This window comes from Gadus macrocephalus, chromosome 22 (assembly GCF_031168955.1).
Source record: "Gadus macrocephalus chromosome 22, ASM3116895v1".
Taxonomy (NCBI): Eukaryota; Metazoa; Chordata; class Actinopteri; order Gadiformes; family Gadidae; genus Gadus; species Gadus macrocephalus.
Window position 1 is genome coordinate 6,686,293 of NC_082403.1, and position 20,879 is coordinate 6,707,171.

General features: G+C 47.6%; 1 protein-coding gene across 6 annotated transcripts in view; it reads right to left on the reverse strand.

Annotated features, from left to right (window-relative positions):
* ptk2aa (protein tyrosine kinase 2aa) overlaps positions 1-20,879 on the reverse strand; it is a 59,078-nt gene that overhangs the window by 2,158 nt on the left and 36,041 nt on the right. For 2 of the 6 annotated variants that reach the window (XM_060043467.1, XM_060043466.1), the window contains 16 exons: positions 20,668-20,754; positions 17,953-17,970; positions 15,585-15,641; positions 14,598-14,618; positions 12,305-12,402; positions 11,911-11,995; positions 11,215-11,315; positions 10,842-10,957; positions 10,192-10,292; positions 9,749-9,838; positions 9,409-9,613; positions 8,995-9,106; positions 7,645-7,719; positions 6,658-6,768; positions 6,277-6,381; positions 3,223-3,501 (listed from right to left, as the gene is read on the reverse strand). In XM_060043467.1, the coding sequence (XP_059899450.1) occupies positions 3,427-3,501; positions 6,277-6,381; positions 6,658-6,768; positions 7,645-7,719; positions 8,995-9,106; positions 9,409-9,613; positions 9,749-9,838; positions 10,192-10,292; positions 10,842-10,957; positions 11,215-11,315; positions 11,911-11,995; positions 12,305-12,402; positions 14,598-14,618; positions 15,585-15,641; positions 17,953-17,970; positions 20,668-20,754 (1,457 nt within the window). In that variant the 3' untranslated portion in view covers positions 3,223-3,426. Of the gene's footprint in view, positions 1-124; positions 211-299; positions 381-488; positions 645-2,666; positions 2,774-3,016; positions 3,056-3,220; positions 3,502-6,276; positions 6,382-6,657; positions 6,769-7,644; positions 7,720-8,994; positions 9,107-9,408; positions 9,614-9,748; positions 9,839-10,191; positions 10,293-10,841; positions 10,958-11,214; positions 11,316-11,910; positions 11,996-12,304; positions 12,403-14,597; positions 14,619-15,584; positions 15,642-17,952; positions 17,971-20,667; positions 20,755-20,879 lie in introns of those variants that run through there. The other 4 variants (XM_060043468.1, XM_060043463.1, XM_060043464.1 and 1 more) reach the window with 4 other exon arrangements.

Sequence of the window (20,879 nt, forward strand, 5' to 3'; positions counted from 1 at the left end):
CAAAAACATTACATCAATATTTTTCAAACAAAGATGTCCATCGGAAAATTCCTTTACAATTTCGTTGGTTAAATTAAACCTGATCCTTACGAGTATAGAGTTTTTTTTATGGCTGTCAAGGTACCTTGTCATCACATACTGCTGGGCGAGTTTCAGTTTCCCGATCAACTCAGACAGGTCAGAGTTCAACAACTTCTGGGCCATCTCGATCTAGAACAGAGCACACACATTATGAACACTGATGCTTGAGGTGGGCTTAGGTTTTGTGTTTGTGCGTCCGTGCGGATGTGTGTCCTTACTTCTCTGTGTGTACTGGCTGGCAACTCAGGAATCGTCTCGTCCACTGTTGCAAGTAGGGTCCTCAATGCTAAACCCACCTCCTATAACACACACATAAACAGGCACACACACAAATAATAAGATACAGCTTTCCACAGATTAAAATATTAATGAAAAAAAAAATGATATATCCCATCTCCATCCCTTACCTTCACCATGGCAACATACTCCTCTGGGGCGGCGGGCTGGATCCTATAGGACATCTCTATGACTGCCTTCACCAGTCCCGTCACGTTCTCATACACCCGGTCGTTGGACCGGTCCAGGTCGGCCGTCGGGGGCGGGCTGATCTCCTGGGGCTGCAACTGGACCAATCAGGCAGAGGGAGAGATCAGATTGGCCGGGGCCTTGTCGTTGCTGATGCTGCCTCTACTACCTGTGAGGCCAGTGGAAAGACTGCAGTGACGCAGTCTCACCACTGGGCGGCAGCATTTACTAGCAATCAGGTTAAGGATGTTTATGCACATGTGTGTGCATGCAAGCACATACAAATGCATGTGCGTGCAAACACGCAAATCGACGCACACTCAGCGACCACACACACTTGCCCTCACTGCCACACACAATTGCACTCAATGACGCACACTCACTCTAGATGACTAGTCTAGCTAGTATTACTGACTAAAGTTGTTAGTAATAAGCGGCAACCCACTTGTGTGTAAGAGCCAGCTGTATGACGACCATGAGAGTTGAATATTAGTCCTGAGAGGAGGTCAGGCTCAACAAAACAATGACATCAATGGGAAGAGAGCAAACCAAAAATAAGTCTGGTCTCGCTTTACCCGCTCAGATGTTGAAAACACATACAGAAGAGTGTTTGTGGTTGAGTTTTTTACTGTAGATCAAATAGAGAATAGTGTTTTGATCTGCTCCAATGTGATTAGTGAAGCCCCCCCACTAAGGGGGGCTTCACTAATCACATTGGAGCAATCAAAACACAAGGTCTGGATATGGTTTCACAGTCGTCCATCACAGCTTTGCCAGCGCCAGCGGCCCAAGCAGTTAATACATGATGAACCACTTCAAACAAAGTACAGGTTGCCAGAATACCACATCAGAGTGCACCATTTTGCATTCTGCTGGGGGAATGGATACCTTGACACCTCCGATTTTCCTCTAGGACAACTCGTTGCAGTAGTCGTACTAGTGATATTACTAGCAGCATTAGCGCACCAAGTTGTCCCTGGGAACTTGGACGTCTTATTTATAGCCTTATTTAATTATATAGCCTTAACTTAATCAAATACATATTTTTGTGACCATGTGAACACATGGCCCATATCGTTTCAGTCATGTTCAAACTAAAATCCATGACGACATTTAGCGATAGCTAGGAGCTGGCTGGGCCAAGCTCACTTTAATGACTGGTTTGGTCATTAAACCAACCCTTTTCGTTTAGTTTTTCAAAGGTCAGTTACACCGCTGGTGTTCAACCATCTTAAAAGGTCGCCAACAAAAACTAATATTCTCCCATATCGTGACCTTTCCTCCAGCTCTGAATAAGATATTTCAGAAAGAAGTTCATGATGTCAAGGTAGCCATTTCTCTGAGGTTAGTAACGGGAGCTACTCTCTACGCTTAGCTATGCTAAGACAATAGCACAGATCTACACAGAGGCTTGCTTACCCTCCACGGCTACACGTGTGTGTGTGTGTGTTAGGGAGAGAGGGAGAGTGAAAAGGAGAACACCAGGCGAGGAGGAGGAGGAGGAGGAAGGAGGTGCAGGAGGAGAGACAAGTTAGCGTGATGAGAGAGTGGAGTGGAGAGGATTATACCAGAGACAGATGCGATAGTGAGTAAGAGAGAGAGAGGCAGAGGGAGAGAGAGGAGGGAGAGAAAAGAGGGAGAGATCACGTTAGACCAGTAGAGAACCCCAGGATAGGACAGGGAGCATACAGGAACATCTCATAGTCTTTAGAACGGTGGAACCCAGGTTAAAAAGGCTGGATTTGGTTAGGAAAAACCACATGTTGACCACAAAAATGCATTCCAACATTCAGCAGTTTGTGAGAAAATACAATGAAAAAGGCACCAGGAATAAAAAAAGAAAAACATGCTTTTTGTTTTCAACAGGAATATCTTTGACCCCATCCTCATATTAAACCCCAGACGGGAAATTAAATTAGGGAGACAGCGATGGGAATTGCGGCTTCCATTTTCGATTACATTAACATTTCAACTAAACCACTGTGTGTGTGTGTGTGTGTGTGTGTGTGTGTGCGCTGCAGCGCCGAGTGCCGCGCGCGGCCGCGTGTGTGCGCGCGTGCGTGTGCGTGCGTGTGCGTGTTGCGTGTGTGCTGCGCGCGTGTGTGCGCGCGTGTGTGTACCTTGACCCCCTCGTTGTAGCTGTCCACAGGGTTGAGGAGGGGCAGGTTGCCAAGGTGACAGGGGGCTCCAGGCCGGGGGGGTTTCTTCGGGGGGGCAGCGGTTAGTTCTGGAGAATAAGAAGAATGGATGATTAAAATGACCACCAATAACGACAAGAGGAATACTGTTACACCTTTCTTTGAATAAATACGAGAAATGGAACGGCAAACGGCTTTTACTAGGCATCAACTTTCAAATCAGATGATCTCCAATAGTGAAGGGATGAATCCACTTTGACTACCGTCAAAAGTATTAAGATGAAGATGAGGATTAATATTGATGTGTTTCCCCTCCGGAGCCGTTATCTCACCTGGCTTTCCAACTGGCTGGTATATGTGTTGCTCCCTCCCTGTGGACGAACAGAGACAGACAGACAGACAGACAGACAGACAGAGAGGACAGAGAGACAGAAAGGTTAACTCAAGGCAGGCTGACAAAAATACCAGATCATTCTTTTTATACAACCAGTACTGATGGGAAATCATGGTGCTTCCTCAAAATGCCATTAAATCTTAGCCAGAATCTGTTATGATAATATAAACATCATCCGTCTCTCCTTTTTATTCTTGTCACCACCCTCACATTTTTCCTTACTTTAATCCTGTTTCCAATGAAGAGAGTGCATGTCTGTGTGTCAAGTGTGTGTATGTGTGTGTGCATGGCGTGCGTGTCAAGTGTGTGCATGCGTTTGTGCATGGATTGCGTGTGTGAATGTGCTGACTAGAAACAGACCGGAGTTTGCAGCGTTCCATCCTCTCTGTCGATGCTTCCTCTGCTGTTTCTGGCCTCAGCCTTCTAAAGAGAGACAGGACGAGAGAGAGACAGGACGAGAGAGAGAAGGGGAGAGAGAGAAGGGGAGAGAGAGAGAGAGAGAGCGAGAGCGAGCGAGCGCGAGAGAGAGAGAGAGCGAGAGAGAGAGAGAACGAGAGAACGAGAGAGAGAGCGAGGAGAGAGAGAGAACGAGAGAACGAGAGAGAGAACGAGAGAGAGAGAGAGAACGAGAGAGAACGAGAGAGAGAGAGAGAACGAGAGAGAGAGAACGAGAGAGAGAGAGCGAGAGAGAGAGCGAACGAGAGAGAGAGAACGAGAGAGAGAGAACGAGAGAGAGAGAGAGAGAGAGAGAGAGAGAGAGAGAGAGAGAGAGAGAGAGAGAGAGAGAGAGAGAGAGAGAGAGAGAGAGAGAGAGAGAGGAGAGAGAGAGAGAGAGAGAGAGGACGAGAGAGAGGACTGAGAGAGGGATAGCGAGGTACGAGAGAGAGAGAGACCGAGAGACAGAGAGATAGAGACAGAGAGAGACAAGAGAGAATGGACGAGATTGAGAGAGGAGACGAGAGAGAGACATAGACAACGAGGGAGAACAGCGAGAGAGAATGGACAAGATTGAGAGTGGAGAGAGTGAGAAAGCAAGAGACAGAAAGAGACCGAGACAAAGAGCTAAGAGAGCGAGAGAGAGAGAGCGACAGAGGTTAGAGAGCCATAGATAAATATACTATAACGCAAACATCCTCAAATACAACCTTAATTCATCATGAATGACTGACCATGTTCTGAATCAATGCTCCTTCCTTGGTTTCCGAGGGCACGCATGACACAATGTAATCCAAACACACATGACGTCTCCATGTTTTCAAGACGTCCACCCACCAGTCACTGACGACCAGACACGCTCAACCCACCATCTCTTTCACATCCCTTTCACTTGACCGATTACACTTTTCCACATCTACCAGTCAACCTGCCCATAACGGTGACCTTCCCAGTACACTTTTGGACAGCGACGTCAGTAAAAAAAAACCAAGATATCTTTGAATGGGGTATACCACCCCCCGACAATCCCACAGTTCCACCTTCACCAAACAAACATTAACGCAGGATTCTCCAACCATAGATTAACTCCAGCCTTTACCCAAGCACAGCTCCTATCCCTGTTAACTTGCGCTAACGTTCTTGCACAGTTGATAATACGGAATCTCTCTCTAGTTAATATCTTCTCACTCCCATTCTATTCAGAGTCCCAATGTACCGTTTTGGTGAAGCAGGCCCTCAAGAGATGCATCCTGGGAAAAACGGACGATGTAGAGGATGAGGAGAAGGGTAGGAAAGAGACAAGGCCATCGAAGATCGGGCCCGAAAAAGTGACAAAGAAAGGAACGATTTGGAGTCCGACGCAAGAAAGTGGTAGACTGATCTGAACCCGAGTTACGAGAGAATATCAATGGAAGTGGAAGAGAGGAATCGAAGGACTGACTGGAATGACAGGAAAAGGACAAAATCCAAGTTGGGGGAAAAAGGACAATCAGAAGTGGAAGGAAGAGGCGTGTGAGAGAGAGAGAGAGAGAGAGAGAGAAGAGAGAGAGAGAGAGAGAGCCGAGGAGAACGGAGAGAGAGAGAGAGAGAGAGAGAGAGAGAGAGAGAGAGAGAGAAATGGGAGTTAGATTTTTTCCAAGGGAGTATAAGTTCCAGTGCGCCTCAAGGACAAACTCTTGGGAGGGAAATAAGCCAGCAGCCAACCACCTTACTCTCTCACCATGTCTTCTTGTCTCTCTCCCTCTCTCTCATTCCGCTGCTTGATGCACTTGCCAATCCCACATCTCCTCTTCCTCTTTTTCCTCCCAAAGGATCCATCTCTAAAGCCTTTCTTTGTATTTTCCACTGTTTCCCCCAAATAAAATGACCAAAGAAAACAAACAGCTTGCAAGTGTTTGGCCTGGCCAGAAGGGGGGGCTAAATAACTTCTATTTTTTTATTTTATTCCTCCGTAAATTTAAAATTAAATGTACACAATACATAGAAATTTTCATAGAAAGGTTCTATGCTATGGTTCTATGCTATGGTGCTAGGTTATGTCCATGAGACTACATAAAGAGTGTAAGTTGATCAGCGTTTCTTATTCATTTGTTTTAAAATCAAACCTTGTTCAACCACCATCAAACCGTTTTATGTTATTTCATTAAGTGACCCCCTTCAAAGGCTGTTGACCCACAGTTTGAGAAAAACTGATCAAACACACACACACAGCCCACACAAACCACTTTCACTTGCGGCTGCCAAATGACAAAATAGGTCATCACACGTTGGGTTGCCAGGTTTGACTTTTCCACAAAATTTATGTTTCCACTGAGAAGGCCTGGAAATGTGTGGTGCATCTGGAAGAGCGGCAGGCCAGCCAGGCCCCTCAACAACAAGGACATGATACCCGGGATATGAAAGATTGGGGGATTAGACCATGGGGATAGACAGTTCTCTCCACTGTGTTCTCTTCAGTCAGCGAGGCAGATGCTTTTATACAATTTGACATGCAGTGAATTCAGAAACATTGGCGAGTATGAGTGTGTAAATATTTGAACTCTGCAGTTATGTGTGGATATTTAGAGAGTGAAACCCAGGGATTGACATATGTGTGTGGGCCAATGCATTCTTTCAAAATTATTGTGAGTGTGTGTGTGAGTGTGTAGGTATGCGTGTTCCTGTGCATGCGTGTGTCTGTGTGTCTGTGCATGTGTGCGTGCGTGTGTGTGCCTGTGTGACTGTGCGTGTGTGCCTGTGTGACTGCGTGTGTGTGTGCCTCACCATCATGCCCTCCTCCTGCTCCAGCCATCTCTGGTCATCCTCCATCTGCTGCTGCTGCATCATCAGCCTCTCCTCCATCAGAACATGACCACCACACCCGCCCTCCTGGAACACACACACACACACACACACACACACACACACACACACACACACACACACACACACACACACACACACACACACACACACACACACACACACACACACACTCAGCCTTCCTGCACTAAAGTGTAGCTGCTGTGCAATATTTGTTTTGAGTGTTTGTGTGCATTAGTGTGTGTGTGCGTGAATGTGAGTGCATTATTGTGTGTCTGTTTATATGTGTGTTTTAGTGTGTGTGTGTGCATTACTGTGTGTTGGTGTGTGCGTGTGATGTACCTCCATGTTGACGTTCCACATGGCAGTGTGCTCTGGTCTGTGCTGAGTGCTCCATGCGTCATGGGGAGGGAAGCCTCCCTCCACCCCTCCCACACCACAGTGGGCTGAGGCCTGAGGGGGAGGGAGAGAGAGAGAGAGAGAGAGAGAGAGAGAGAGAGAGAGAGAGAGAGAGAGAGAGAGAGAGAGATCAACGTCAATAACACTATTAGCCACATAACAGCAGCTTGATTTGTTTGTAGCTGCACCAAATCTGAACGCCTGCTGTGTGATTACTGTCATTCTCACTTGCAAATCGCCTCGGATAAGATTGTCCGCCTAATGACCAAATGTAGGCTTCAAAGTGGGGACGTCATGATGCAAAACAGGGGCGACCAAGTCTAACACCTTTTCTAGTAAAACTCCAGTCATCAGCAGCCGGATCAGAATCTCAGAGCTCCCCGTAGGTGCTCCACACACTCCTGCACCAGCTGCCGGTGTGTTAATAAAGCTAACATAAACCAAGCTAATATATAGCCTTAGTCATGTCAACATGTGATATGATCTGGAACAGGACCAACCTCACTCCTTATAAGGCCAGAGAGACAAAGACAGAGGGGGGGGGGGGGAAGTGAGAGAGAGAGAGAGAGAGAGAGAGAGAGAGAGAGAGAGAGAGAGAGAGAGAGAGAGAGAGAGAGAGAGAGAGAGAGAGAGAGAGAGAGAGAAAAGCTAGACCACATAAACAGGTAGAAGTGAAGATCAGTGTGTACGTGCGTGTGTGTTTATGTGAGTTTTAGGACTACAGGAAATACCTGGTGTCTGTCTGATGAGTATGGAACAACTTAATCTCTCCGTCTCCAAAACACACAGACACTCTATCATACCCCACCATCTTTCTTTCTGCTTCTAAAAGCAAAATGGTTTTCCATCATGTGTTTTTATGATTGTGTGCGTGTGCGTGTGCGTGTGTGTCGTGTGTGTGTGTGTCATGTGCGTGCGTGTGTGTGTTACCGGGTAATGGTTGTGTTGGGGGCTGGTGAAGAATCCCTCACTGGAGCGTGGACTCGGATAACCTGGCCTGCTAGGCTACAGACACACACACAAAGATACACACACACACACACACACACACACACACACACAGACACACAAAGTTAATACGCATAGACAGAAACACAAACATGTGGGAGACAGGCAGATAAGACAGAAGGGGAGACAGACAGGCAGAGAGAAAGGGGCCGCAGGTAGACAGAAAGGGAGACAGAGAGACCAGCGGTTGCAGAAAGACAAATATATAAACAGACAAAAAGCCAGACAGGCAGCCGCAGACAGACAGGTAGGTGTAGACAGACAGATGGGTAGGTGTAGACAGACAGACAGGTAGGTGTAGACAGACAGACAGGTAGGTGTAGACAGACAGGTAGGTGCAGACAGACAGACACAGGTAGGTGTAGACAGACAGATGGGTAGGTGTAGACAGACAGACAGGTAGGTGTAGACAGACAGACAGGTAGGTGTAGACAGACAGGTAGTGCAGACAGACAGACAGACAGACAGACAGGTAGGTGTAGACAGACAGACGGGTAGGTGTAGACAGACAGGTAGGTGCAGACAGACAGGTAGGTGTAGACAGACAGATGGGTAGGTGTAGACAGACAGACAGGTAGGTGTAGACAGACAGACAGGTAGGTGTAGACAGACAGGTAGGTGCAGACAGACAGACAGACAGACAGACAGACAGGTAGGTGTAGACAGACAGACGGGTAGGTGTAGACAGACAGGTAGGTGCAGACAGACAGACAGACAGACAGACAGACAGGTAGGTGCAGACATACAGACAGACAGACAGACAGACAGGCAGCCGCAGACAGACAGGTAGGTGTAGACAGACAGATGGGTAGGTGTAGACAGACAGACAGGTAGGTGTAGACAGACAGACAGGTAGGTGTAGACAGACAGGTAGGTGCAGACAGACAGACAGACAGACAGACAGGTAGGTGTAGACAGACAGATGGGTAGGTGTAGACAGACAGACAGGTAGGTGTAGACAGACAGACAGGTAGGTGTAGACAGACAGGTAGGTGCAGACAGACAGACAGACAGACAGACAGACAGACAGGTAGGTGTAGACAGACAGACAGGTAGGTGTAGACAGATGGGTAGGTACAGACAGACAGACAGACAGACAGACAGACAGACAGACAGACAGACAGACAGGTAGGTGTAGACAGACGGGTAGGTACAGACAGACAGACAGACAGACAGGTAGGTGTAGACAGATGGGGAGGTACAGACAGACAGACAGACAGACAGACAGACAGACAGGTAGGTGCAGACAGACAGACGGGTATGGAGGGGTACCTTGGGCGGGGCGTCCTCTGAGCCTCCCGAGTCCCAGGACACGTTGACCTGCCGCCTCATCTCCATCCGCAGCCGCTCCTCCATCTGCTGCTTCTCCTCCTCCAGGATGGTGCTGTGGAACACACACACACACGTTACACACACAGATATCACACACACACACACACCCCACACTACACCCACCCACGCATCACATGCATTACACACACACACACACACACACACACAAACACACGGTTTAGACACACACACATTATACACACACCCACACACGCATGCATTACACACACACACACACACATACTAACACGCATTACTCACACAAACAAACACGCACATGGATAAGACACACACCCATACATTAGTCACACACATACACGTATTGTTGTACACAAATATATTTTATTTTCGTACCTGAGCTGTGTTTTGAGTTCGGTAAACCTGGGCCTCTTGCTGGGGTCGTACGACCAACACTTGGTCATCAGACTGTACAGGGTGGGCGGGCACTGGGGCGGCATAGCCAATCGCTCGCCGTTTTCAATCCGGCCAATCACGTCGTTGTTCTTCACTCCCTGGAAAGGCTTGATGCCGTACATCAGGATCTCCCACATGCACACGCCTGGGGAGATGGGCCGTATGCATGAGTCACTACGCTACACACACACACACACACACACACACACACACACACACACACACACACACACACACACACACACACACACACACACACACACACACACACACAACTCACCAAACATCCAGACATCGCTAGCGGAGGTGAATCGTCGGAAGTTGATGGATTCCGGAGCCATCCACTTAATAGGTAGTTTACCTTTCGACGCTAAAACACACACACACACAGAAATGAATTAACATCAGCCAAATTAGTCAAAATTGTGGTCGATTACATGCAGTTAATAAAGCATTGACAAATACAAGTTAATCATTTTGCATAGATGAGTCATACTGTGTAAATTTACAGAGCATGGCATATTCAATTTAACGTCGACGTCAATTTGTTAATTAGTCGTTCGACTCGGCAGTAACTACACCCCGCCAGTAGGTGTCGATAGAGTGTAAGCTGCTCAAGTCCTTCAGAAGGTCCTCAGTACAGGTTCGATGTTACAGCTGGCAGCAGCAGCAGCAGCAATGAAATGCCCCTCCATGTGTGTGTTTGTGTGCGAGTGTGTGTACCTTTGTAGTAGGAGCTGTCCTCCATGTATCGCGACAGGCCAAAGTCCCCCAGCATCACACAGTCCATGGAGGAGACCAGCACGTTGCGGGCAGCGATGTCCCTGGAGCACAGCAGGGGCTCGTTGTAACATGATACAGGATAGTGTACTCTCATTTAAAAACAGGAAAATACCATAACCGAATGGTTATCATCAATAGGTTGATTCATAAAACAAAACCATAAATAAGTAAGTATCTATCGATTATTTGACTGACTTAAAACTGTGTCTATTTATTATTCATCGTGATTGAACACACAGAAACCTGTGATTGAGTAAGTGAGTGAGTGAGTGAGTGAGTGAGTGAGTGAGTGTCTGCCTGTGAGTGAGTGATGTGAGTGAGTGAGTGAGTGAGTGTCTGCCTGTGAGTGAGTAAGTGAGTGAGTGAGTGAGTGTGTGTCTGCCTGTGAGTGAGTGAGTGAGTGAGTGAGTGAGTGAGTGAGTGAGTGAGTGAGTGAGTGTGTGTCTGCCTGGGAGTGAGTGAGTGAGTGTGTGTGTGTCTGTGAGTGAGTGTGTGTCTGCCTGTGAGTGAGTGAGTGAGTGTCTGCCTGTGAGTGAGTAAGTAAGTGAGTGAGTGAGTGAGTGAGTGAGTGAGTGAGTGTGTGTCTGTACCTGTGCACAAAGCGCTTGCTCTCCAGGTAGGCTAGGGCCGTGCTGAGCTGGTAGGAGAACAGGATGAGGCTGGCCAGGTCCAGACTGTACTTCCTCACCTGGAGGAAGGAGCGCAGCTGGGGAGGACACACACACACACACACACACACACACACACACACACACACACACACACACACACACACACACACACACACACACACCACACAAAGAAGGACGGACACAGAAATACAATTACTTTCAACTACTTAAACAAAAAGCCAGACAGCAGATCAACAAAGAAAAGTATACGCAAATGATGGGTATCCGCATATAAAGAGCGGTGGGCAGGCGTGCGGAGCCCCTCCACACACACACACACACACACACATACCTCTCCAAGGGTGCACAGCTCCATGATGATCCACACTGGGTTCTCCGTTATCACTCCGATCAGCTTCACTATGTTAGGGTGGTCAAACTGGCGCATTGTCACTGTGGACACACACACGCACACGCACACACACATTAAAACCACAGTATGTTGTGAAGGCTTATGACCGGCGTAGAGTGCGGGGATGTAACCACACGGTTTGGCATGTAACTGGACGAAGGTTGGGTTTACTGTTACCTAATGATGGGGAGCCCGAGGAACAGGGTATTTATGTTTTTAAGTTGACCGACTCCCCCCCCCCCCCAACCGACAGGCTCAGTTTAGTCCGAACCTTCTGAAGATCGGACGCCACGAATATCATTCATACTTTGGAAACCACCATGTTATTACCACATAAATGTTCCAGGGAGTTACTGTAGATCAAAGTGAAGGGTAATATTGTGTTGTTGACCGCCCAGAGCCCTGCTGATCCTCGGCACTACTGTACAGACAGCCATGGGGCTCACTGAACACACGGCTCTGGGTCCTGGGGATTCTCCAGCTCCTAATTCAGTGCTCTGCTGAACCCAGACACCTCACGGTGTGTGCAGCACGCACACACACGCCGCCACACGCAAATGCATGCTCACGCACGCACGCACACAAGTGGGATGGAGAGAGACAGTCACACACACACTCAAATCAACGAGTACTTACATGCTTCCTGTAGAAACTTCTCTCGGACGCTGTCCGATGTACAGTTCTTGCAGGTCTTAATGGCTACTGACAGGTTAGGATCGTCCTATAGGGCACACACACACACACACACACACACACACACACACACACACACACACACACACACACACACACACACAATACAGTCAGAGGAACATATCAACTATATAAAAGGAGGCAAATGCATGTCAAAACTCTGAAGTCAGAGGCTAAATTCAGTACACCAGCCAACCTGGTTGCCATAACTTATACCACTTAGGGGGGGGGGGGGTGGGGGGGGGGGGGGGCAGTAATAGTGTAGTGGACGGGGTGGTCTGCAGTCTGTACGACTAATAATACTGTGAGTGTGTGTGAGAGGCTGGCAGGTGCCCACCGCGCTGTTGTAGACCCCCTGGTGGACGTCCCCAAACTGGCCCTCTCCGATGCAGCGGCCCAGCTCAATCCGGTCCCGCTGGATCTCATAGTCCCGTGCTGGGGGGGGGGGGGCAGAGGAGGACAGGGTGAGAGAGGAGGAGGAGGAGGGGGAGGGGGAGAGAGGAGGAGGAGGAGGAGGGAGGAGGGGGAGGAGGAGGGAGGAGGAGGGGGGGGAGAGAGGAGGAGGAGGGAGGAGAGGAGAGGAGGGGGAGGAGGAGGAGGAGGAGGAGGAGAGAGGAGGAGATGAGGAGGAGGAGGAGGGAGGAGAGGAGAGGAGGGGGAGGAGGAGGAGGGGGAGAGAGGAGGAGGAGGAGGAGGGAGGAGAGGAGAGGAGAGGAGGGGGAGGAGGAGGAGAGAGGAGAGAGGAGGAGGAGGAGGAGGGAGGAGAGGAGAGGAGGGGGAGGAGGAGGAGGAGAGAGGAGAGAGGAGGAGGAGGAGGAGAGGAGAGGAGGGGGAGGAGGAGAGAGGAGAGAGGAGGAGGAGGGAGGAGAGGAGAGGGAGGGGGAGGAGGAGGAGGAGGAGAGAGGAGAGAGGAGGAGGAGGAGGGAGGAGAGGAGGAGGAGGAGGAGGAGGAGGGAGGAGAGGAGGGGGAGAGAGGAGAGGGGGCAGGAGAGGAGAAAAGGAGATGGGAGAGGAGGGTGAGGGAGGAGGATGAGAGGGGAGAGGAGGGTGAGGGAGGAGAGAAGGGGGAGGGAGGAGAGGAGAGGAGGAGACAGGAGGAGAGAGGAGAGGAGTAGAGAGGAAAGGAGGGTTAGGAAGAAGGAAAAGAGGGGACATGAGGGGATAGGAGAGGAGGTTAGGGAGGAGGAAGGTTAGCAAGGATGAAGACAGGGGACACAAGGGGAGGGAAGAGGAGGTAAGGGAAGAGGAGGAGAGGGGGCATGAGGGGAGAAGAGACGAGTGGACAGCCTAGTAGTCTAAATTTAAACACACTAAAAAACAATATCATATTTTCAAATGATGATGAAACACATATCATCTTGATGTACCATGATTTGGCATGCACACCGCGATACAAAAGAAGGGCCAGCACACCACCACGAAGGCATAATGCATGTGTCTATGCACAAGATCCAACACATGCACAGCCAGAGTCCCAAGAAGACACGACATTGTAAGCCCAGTAACATCAGGTTGTGTGTGGACGGACGTCCAGCTGTCCGGTTTCTCACAGTGGTCTGCGCATACCCCGTCTCCATGGTTACAGTTTTCCGTATGTTTATGTTCCGGACTTTGTGAATGCATATAAACACACATCCCCAGAGACACTTGGAGAAGGATGAGGGAAGCTGGACATGACCAAGTAAACACACACACACACACAGTGTGTCAACTAAATGAAGATAAACAGTGGAACCAAACGCTACATGCAGAAGGGTTTGTGTGTGGCGGGAAGCCTTCCATCGCCTCAGAGATCTCAGTATGGACTGGGATGTGGTCCACCGTCCTCCCTGGGTGACCCATGTCTACTGACATGTCAATGGGTTATGAATGTCCCCTTTGACCGGAGGTCAACATGTCATCATCATCCCCCAACATTATTAACAGCACACAGAGTTGTGACTGCATTCAACGGGAGACACGGTCATGTGATGCATCAGCGTTGGCAGGGGTGTAAGTTATGAATAAACACATTTCATACCACTCGCCATCATCACAAACACACACAATGGAAAAACAACACAAAAATAATGAAAACATCCACACAAATGACTAATAATACTAATAACCAGGGAGATAATGAGGTAGAGATGTGGGGAAAAACATGGACTTATAGGAGAGGATGAATGAGTAATACCCCCGAGGATGCAAAGAAAGGAAAATAAACTCAGGTCTCTCAGCAGGAGTCGCAGGCAGAGGGCAATTTGAGGCGGAGAATTCTGGGAATTTGAGTTTATTTGATATGGGCATATTAAGCTCCAAGACCAGAGCTGAATGACCTGGGCTCTAGTCTATGTAAAAACACAGTCTAATCTAATAGCCCGCACAAACCAACCGGATAAACCTGATATGAGAAGCATGAGTTTCTGAATACCTTTTGCTCCACCGGGCACTGTGCAATATGGTGTGGTAGTGGTGGTCAGTGTACTGTGGTCAACGCAACAGACACACACGATACAACAAAGCCAAACCTAACAATCATGAATACCATGTTGACGTAGCCGAACTCCACTAGATTGTATTTGCCCGGTGAACAAAAAACAGACAAAACTGTAAAAGATGGAAAGGTGGAAGACAAGGGACGGATTTACCTTCGACCACGCCATAGCCCACTGTGTTGCATTGTGGGAAGGAAAAGAAAACAGAGAAAACAGGACAGAAAGACAGCTGCAGTAAGGGTGAGATCGCAGAGAGAAAAGCACATAGATATAGAGATGCAGACACTTGCAAAAAACATAAGATGTTTCTCATTCAGAGAGATAACGTTCCCTAACGACATTGATTACCGAGAAAAACAAATGTGTGCAAAACATACTCTGGAGATTAACTATCTCATGTAAACATACATGTTAAAAACAATATCGGCTTAATGTTTGTAATCTTGAGAGTCAGGAAAGAAACTGCACGAAGATAATTAACAGAAGATAGAATGAGAGACCGAGAACGAGAAAGACTTGGAACGACAGAGAGAGGGAGAGAGAGAGACAGAGAGGGAGAGAGTGAGAGAGACAGAGGAAGAGACAGAGAGAAACAGAGCGAAACTAAGAGACACAGGACTATGGAGAGTGCCAGATTGAGTGCGAGATTGAAAATAGTGTAATTATAAAAAAGACAAATCAAACGAAAATACCTCCTTTCAGACAAAGGGAGGTCAACGTGGGGAGAAAAACAGGCAATATGCTCAGTAAGCTGACCACATAATAGAGTTGCAAAAATATTGTGTTTGAAATATCTCAAATTATATAAATAATAGTACCACAGTGCCAAAACCACGGGCAGCCATTACTCTGTGGCTAGGGACCAAACCAGCTGTTCCCAGTGCCAGTATAATTCACTGGGATCTACCAGAGTCATGCCACAGTCTCTTTAGGGATAGACCTAACCCAGCACAACAAGCACGGGGTTTGCACAGCTGAACCGGGGAAAACAAGGGCCTTTGCTTCAACTTAAAGACGGGTGTATCGCTTCAGAGGAGACTAGTCATACACCGTGTAGAGTTAGGGGCTACGGAGAATCATGTGAACAGGTTGGCCTGGGTTGGGTTTGACGTGCAGAGAGCCAAGCAGGTGGTTACTTACTTGAGGGCATGGTGTAGGTGTCCTCCTCATCAACTATCTCAGCGTAGTCATCAGTTTCTGCAAAACACACACACATCAACACATTGTCAGCAACAACGCAGCCACACAAACGTAACAGAACCACGATGACGCACACCGACGGGCACAACACACATCAAAGGCAGTAAAGTGAAACACACAAAACAAAACCGACGCATGCACATTCCACGACAATGACCCAGGCACGTACACGTAAGACTACACAATGTTGGACTGGTTTACCGGGCGTCTGATCGGCCACACCACGACATGGACACACACACACACACGCACATGACACGTGATGTGAAGCTAGCGCTGGGAACGACGAGCCGCTCAGAGACAACACAAACGCAGAGCTGCGCCACACCACAGACTCCCAAAGCCCGACCTGTTCCTGTGCAAAGGAAGACGCATGTAGTCTGGTTTCTACTGCTTGGTCTCTATCTAGCTCTGTCAAACACACACACACACACACACACACACACACACACACACACACACACACACACACACACACACACACACACACACACACACACACACACACACACACACACACACACGTGTATATGCACACGCACACACATGGAGAAAGTGAGCCAAGCATGTGTTGTGTATTTCAGGCTGAAGTTTGGAACAGCTGGACAACAGGCAGGCTGATGACAGGAGAAGACGGAGGAGACGGATGAAAGAAAGATAGAAAGGAAAGAAGCAAAGAAGGGAAGAAAGTGGAAAAAGAAGGAAAGAAGGAAAGAAGGAAGCAAAGATGAAAGAAAGCGGAAAAAGAAAGACACAAAGCAGCAGTGAAAGCAAAGAGACTTAAGAAAAGAAGGAGAAAGCCAGTCCAGACAATGAGAGTAAGTTGAGAGAATATAAAATATAAAAAGAGGCAGTGGCGATAAAGAGAGTAGGAAAGAATAGAGAGATGATAGCACCAACCCTAAGCAGATGGCATTATTGTTGAAATGAAAGCAGGGTACTGGCTCAGCTGTCTGAAACTCACTCCAACATCTGCACTCCTCCATTTTGCTCTTGCCTTTTCCCTGGTGATTTATGAAAGCCTTGTCCACTCCAGCAGGGCTAAAGAGTCGGCCGGTTACAGTACGCCAACTTATGTTAAGGAGACTAGCCCAGGCCGGTGTTTAACAGTCAGTAAATGGTGCGTTCAAGAGAGCGCTGTTTGTGAATCAGCCTTGTGTGTAATGAGGGGCTGGAGGTGGTGCCATTAGGGAATTTAAAGATGCTGTGAATAGAAACTCCAGCCTTAAGCTATGTACTCAGAAAAACAAAGTCACTACTGCTCCTGCATCGGTTAACATCCTCAACAAATAAACATCACTTTTTTAATTATATCAGTAAGTGTATGACTGGTTGTAGTTTATGTGTAATATACTGGAAGATACAAAACTCATTTTCAAGCCGTGGTATATGTAGTCCCACATTGAGTAGTATTTTGATACAGTGCCCTGCTGGAACCTAAACTCAAGTAATGGGACTTAGTGGGATGGTTCTAGCGATGAGATTGCTCCCGTTTTAGTTGAATGTGGTTTGGATTTGTCCTTAAGTACCGACTTTGAGTTTGAGTCAGAATAGTCAAAATCGTGTGCGTGTGTCCATGTGGATGAGTGTGCGTGTGTTCCAAGCCATCCCATAATAGCAAAGAATGCAGCAGCTCTTAACTACAACAGACCTCTCCCTACTCCCCTATGCGTCTGTATCTGAGTAGAGCTGTGTGTGTGTGTGTTCCATGTGTGTTTGTGTTCCATGTGTGTGTTTGTGTGTGTGTGTGTGTGTGTCTCTGTCTGTGTGTGTGTGTGTGTGTGTGTGTGTGTGTTGCCAAGCTTCTTAGTGAAGAGAAAGAAAGAAAGTGAGAGAGGCAGAGCGAGAGACGAGCAGGAGAGCGAGCTGGAGATGGATTTGGAGTCCTGCCCTTAAAGAGAAACACCGCACCATTCCGTGGCCAACTAAAACTCGGCTCGGAGTTCAACCTTGACAACGTTTGACATTGACATGCCGCAATACACCCTTCCACGGGTACACACATTAAAAATCATCACTCCAACATGCACACTATAAAATACTCTAAGTACTAATCTAGTATGAAATATCACCCAATATAAAAAACTCCCACAGCTGCATTTTACACCTGTTGCCAATGTTCTTTATAGCTTTAACCTCCCACGTGCACACCACACACGTGCACACACACACTCCCACACACACACGCTCCAACGCCTACACATCCACATGTATTCTCTGTCTAACACACACTCTGGTTAGTAGAACGGGGAACAACATGGGAGGTTATTCATGTTATCAATGTTAATAATGAAGAACAAAACTTTACCGTCCCCACTCAGATCCTCTGCAGGGTCCGGGAGAAGCATGCAGGAAGCACAAAAACAACAGAGAGGAAGAGAGGGGGAGGTGGAGGAGAGAGAGAGAGAGAAACAGAGAGAGAGGGATGTGGGAGAGGAGGCCAACCAATAGAGCGAGAGAGAGCGAGGGAGAGAGGGATGGATAGAGGAAGAGAGAGGCGGAGAGAATAGAGAGAGCGAGAAAGAGGGGGAGGATGAGAGGGAAACACGTAGGAAGGAGAGGGGAAGAGGAGGAGAAGAAGAGAGAGAGAGAGGCAGAAGATGATAACTGTTAGCTCATGTTCAGCCAAGAGGAAATTAAACAACGATGAAGATGCATCCAGCAGTTTTTGCTGTGGGATCAAAGTGCATAAGCAAGCCGGTTAGTTCAAACTCCAGGATACAGACGTGGTTGATAGTGCAGGGCTGACCAGTGACCCCCCCCTGGGTGCTTAAGCTTGTGAAGGTGTAAGCCTGGGACGGGGGTTCTTAGTGCACCTCCTGAATGTGCCGCTTGGTAAGCTGTAAATATCGCCTTAAAAAAAGCACTGCGATGGACGTTAAGGTGGACGTAGCATAGCATAGCATGCGGCGTAGGCAGCTGAAGTTAGCATGCTAGCTGTTGATGCTACCTCCACAGCTGGGGCGAGCAGCTGTAGCAGCGGTAGCAGGAACACAAGGCCGGCCAACAGCCTGGTGTTCAGGTTTAAGGCTTCGAGAGAGAGAGAGAGAGAGACGTTGAATCAACCCCTGGGCGACTGACTGATGCTCTTCTGTGTTCCTCTGTGTTGCCCCATTACAGATACCTGCCAATACCGCTGATCCAGAACATTTGTTTCTCAACGTGGAACATCAGCCAGAGTGGGAAACCGTTCCTTTGCCAGGGTTTACGTTAGCCTCCGGTTAAAAATAATAAAGTCCACAGTGTCTAACCGTTGGATTAGGCATAGAGTAGGACTATTGTGTGGTATTTGGAATTGGAGAGCAGCACAGGGTAATAAGTTAAGATTGATCCCAGATGGGAATTTGTAATAATAATACGCTTCACGTGTTCTGTAATGTAATAAATAGACACTGAACAGACAAATCGCTCCTGGGATCTGGCTGGGTGAGGCAAGAGTGAAACGATACGTGCCAAGACCTTTCCCAGTGAACACACAGGATGTTTAGCTGGCGAACTATCCCCCATTATAGAGCATGTGTTGTCTCTCTGTAGCTGAATTGAGTCAGTATTGATTTATATATGTTGTCTCTGCCTTAGTTTCCTCAATGCAAGCCACCTGGCGTCCTGATCTATCCCATGACTGAAGCGCTGACAGGATCCAGTAGACGCCACAAACAGCTGGCATATCTCCCGGGATGGGGTGTGCGTGTGTTTATACAGAATGTGTGCATCGGTGTGTGTTTGTATGCGTGCATTGGTGTGTGTGCGTGCGCATGCGTGTGTCTATATACGTGTGTGGGTATCTATGTATTCGTGTGTGTCTATGCGTGTGAGTGTGTTTGTACCGGTGTGTGTTTGTAATAATGTGTGTGTGTGTGTCTATACGTGTGAGTGTTTGTGTGTACCGATGTGTGTTTGTATTACTGTGTGTGTGTGTGTGTGTGTGTGTGTGTGTGTGTGTGTGTGTGTGTGTGTGTGTGTGTGTGTGTGTGTGTGTGTGTGTGTGTCTGCTCGATCACCAACTGCCCTCTTTTATTTCCGAGCTCAGCTGGGGGTCTGCTTGAGTCAGGAACAGCAGGAGTGGTGATTGTTTACCCCCAGCTGGCTCACCGCAGCATCGGTGGCCAGTACCCAGTCTCACACACACAGCAGTGGGCTTTACCTACATCTACTGATGTGAATGAGGCGACCAACACTGAATTATAGAGTACATTAGACGGCCAGCCATGGTGGCTGATAACACGTTTGATCAAATATGTACTATGTGTATATATATTTTTTCCCTGCGAATATGAGTCAATCTGCTCTGTGACTGATTGTGCTGGAATCCAGATGTTTACAAAGTAGAAACGGTTATTTCTTTCAAGTTTCTCAAGAAATTTGTATTTTTTTTGTGGGTGTATCTTTGGGCTGGATTGACGATCTGTCGCACTTCCTTTTGTTGGTAAAAAGTGACTATGATTATAATCACAGACTTACCCAGCCATATTGAGACACTTTTTGGTTAAATGCCACGACAACAACAAGAGTTGCGGTCACCATTAGTCTAGAGAGAATATATTCGATTTGTTTTTATGTGGAGCATTTATATTTATATTACATTTATATTATATGTGTTCTTATGGAGCGTTTATATTCTATATGCGTTTATGAGGAGCGTTTAATAATCTGTTTATGCAAGTCACGATAACAATCAGTCATGCAGACAGCAAGTAATCAAACAATTAACAGTGGAGCTCATCCTCAAAATTAGGATTATTAAAGATAACATTTTAAATGTAAATGGGTTATAGGCGTTCTTGAAAGAGGGTGTATTGATACAACTATTAAATCCAAACATTTGGTTTGATATTGGTTCTTCTGTATCAATTCAACCTAATAGAAATGTCAGTTTTTATAAAAAATTAAGAACAACCTTTTTTTCAATCAGTCACAAAATCTAAAAGTCACATGTTACTCAAAATGTGGACCTTCTACGTTTTGACTCCTCCATTTTTTGGATGAACTCCTCTGTTGACCAGCCAATCAGAGCCGAGGATACCCTTGGGTGGCGAATCGGAACAGAAGACAAACGGAAGGTGGAAACGCCGCGCTTTGGTTGGCTTAGAGGGAGCTGAGGTCACCAAGTCTTCAGCCAATCAGACAGGAGGGCCAAGAGGAGAGATGGTTTACGAAAGAAGGTGAGGAAGGCAAAGTCAATGTTGGAGGGACGGAGGGAGATCAAGAGGTGGAGGAGAAAAGGGGGAGGTATTG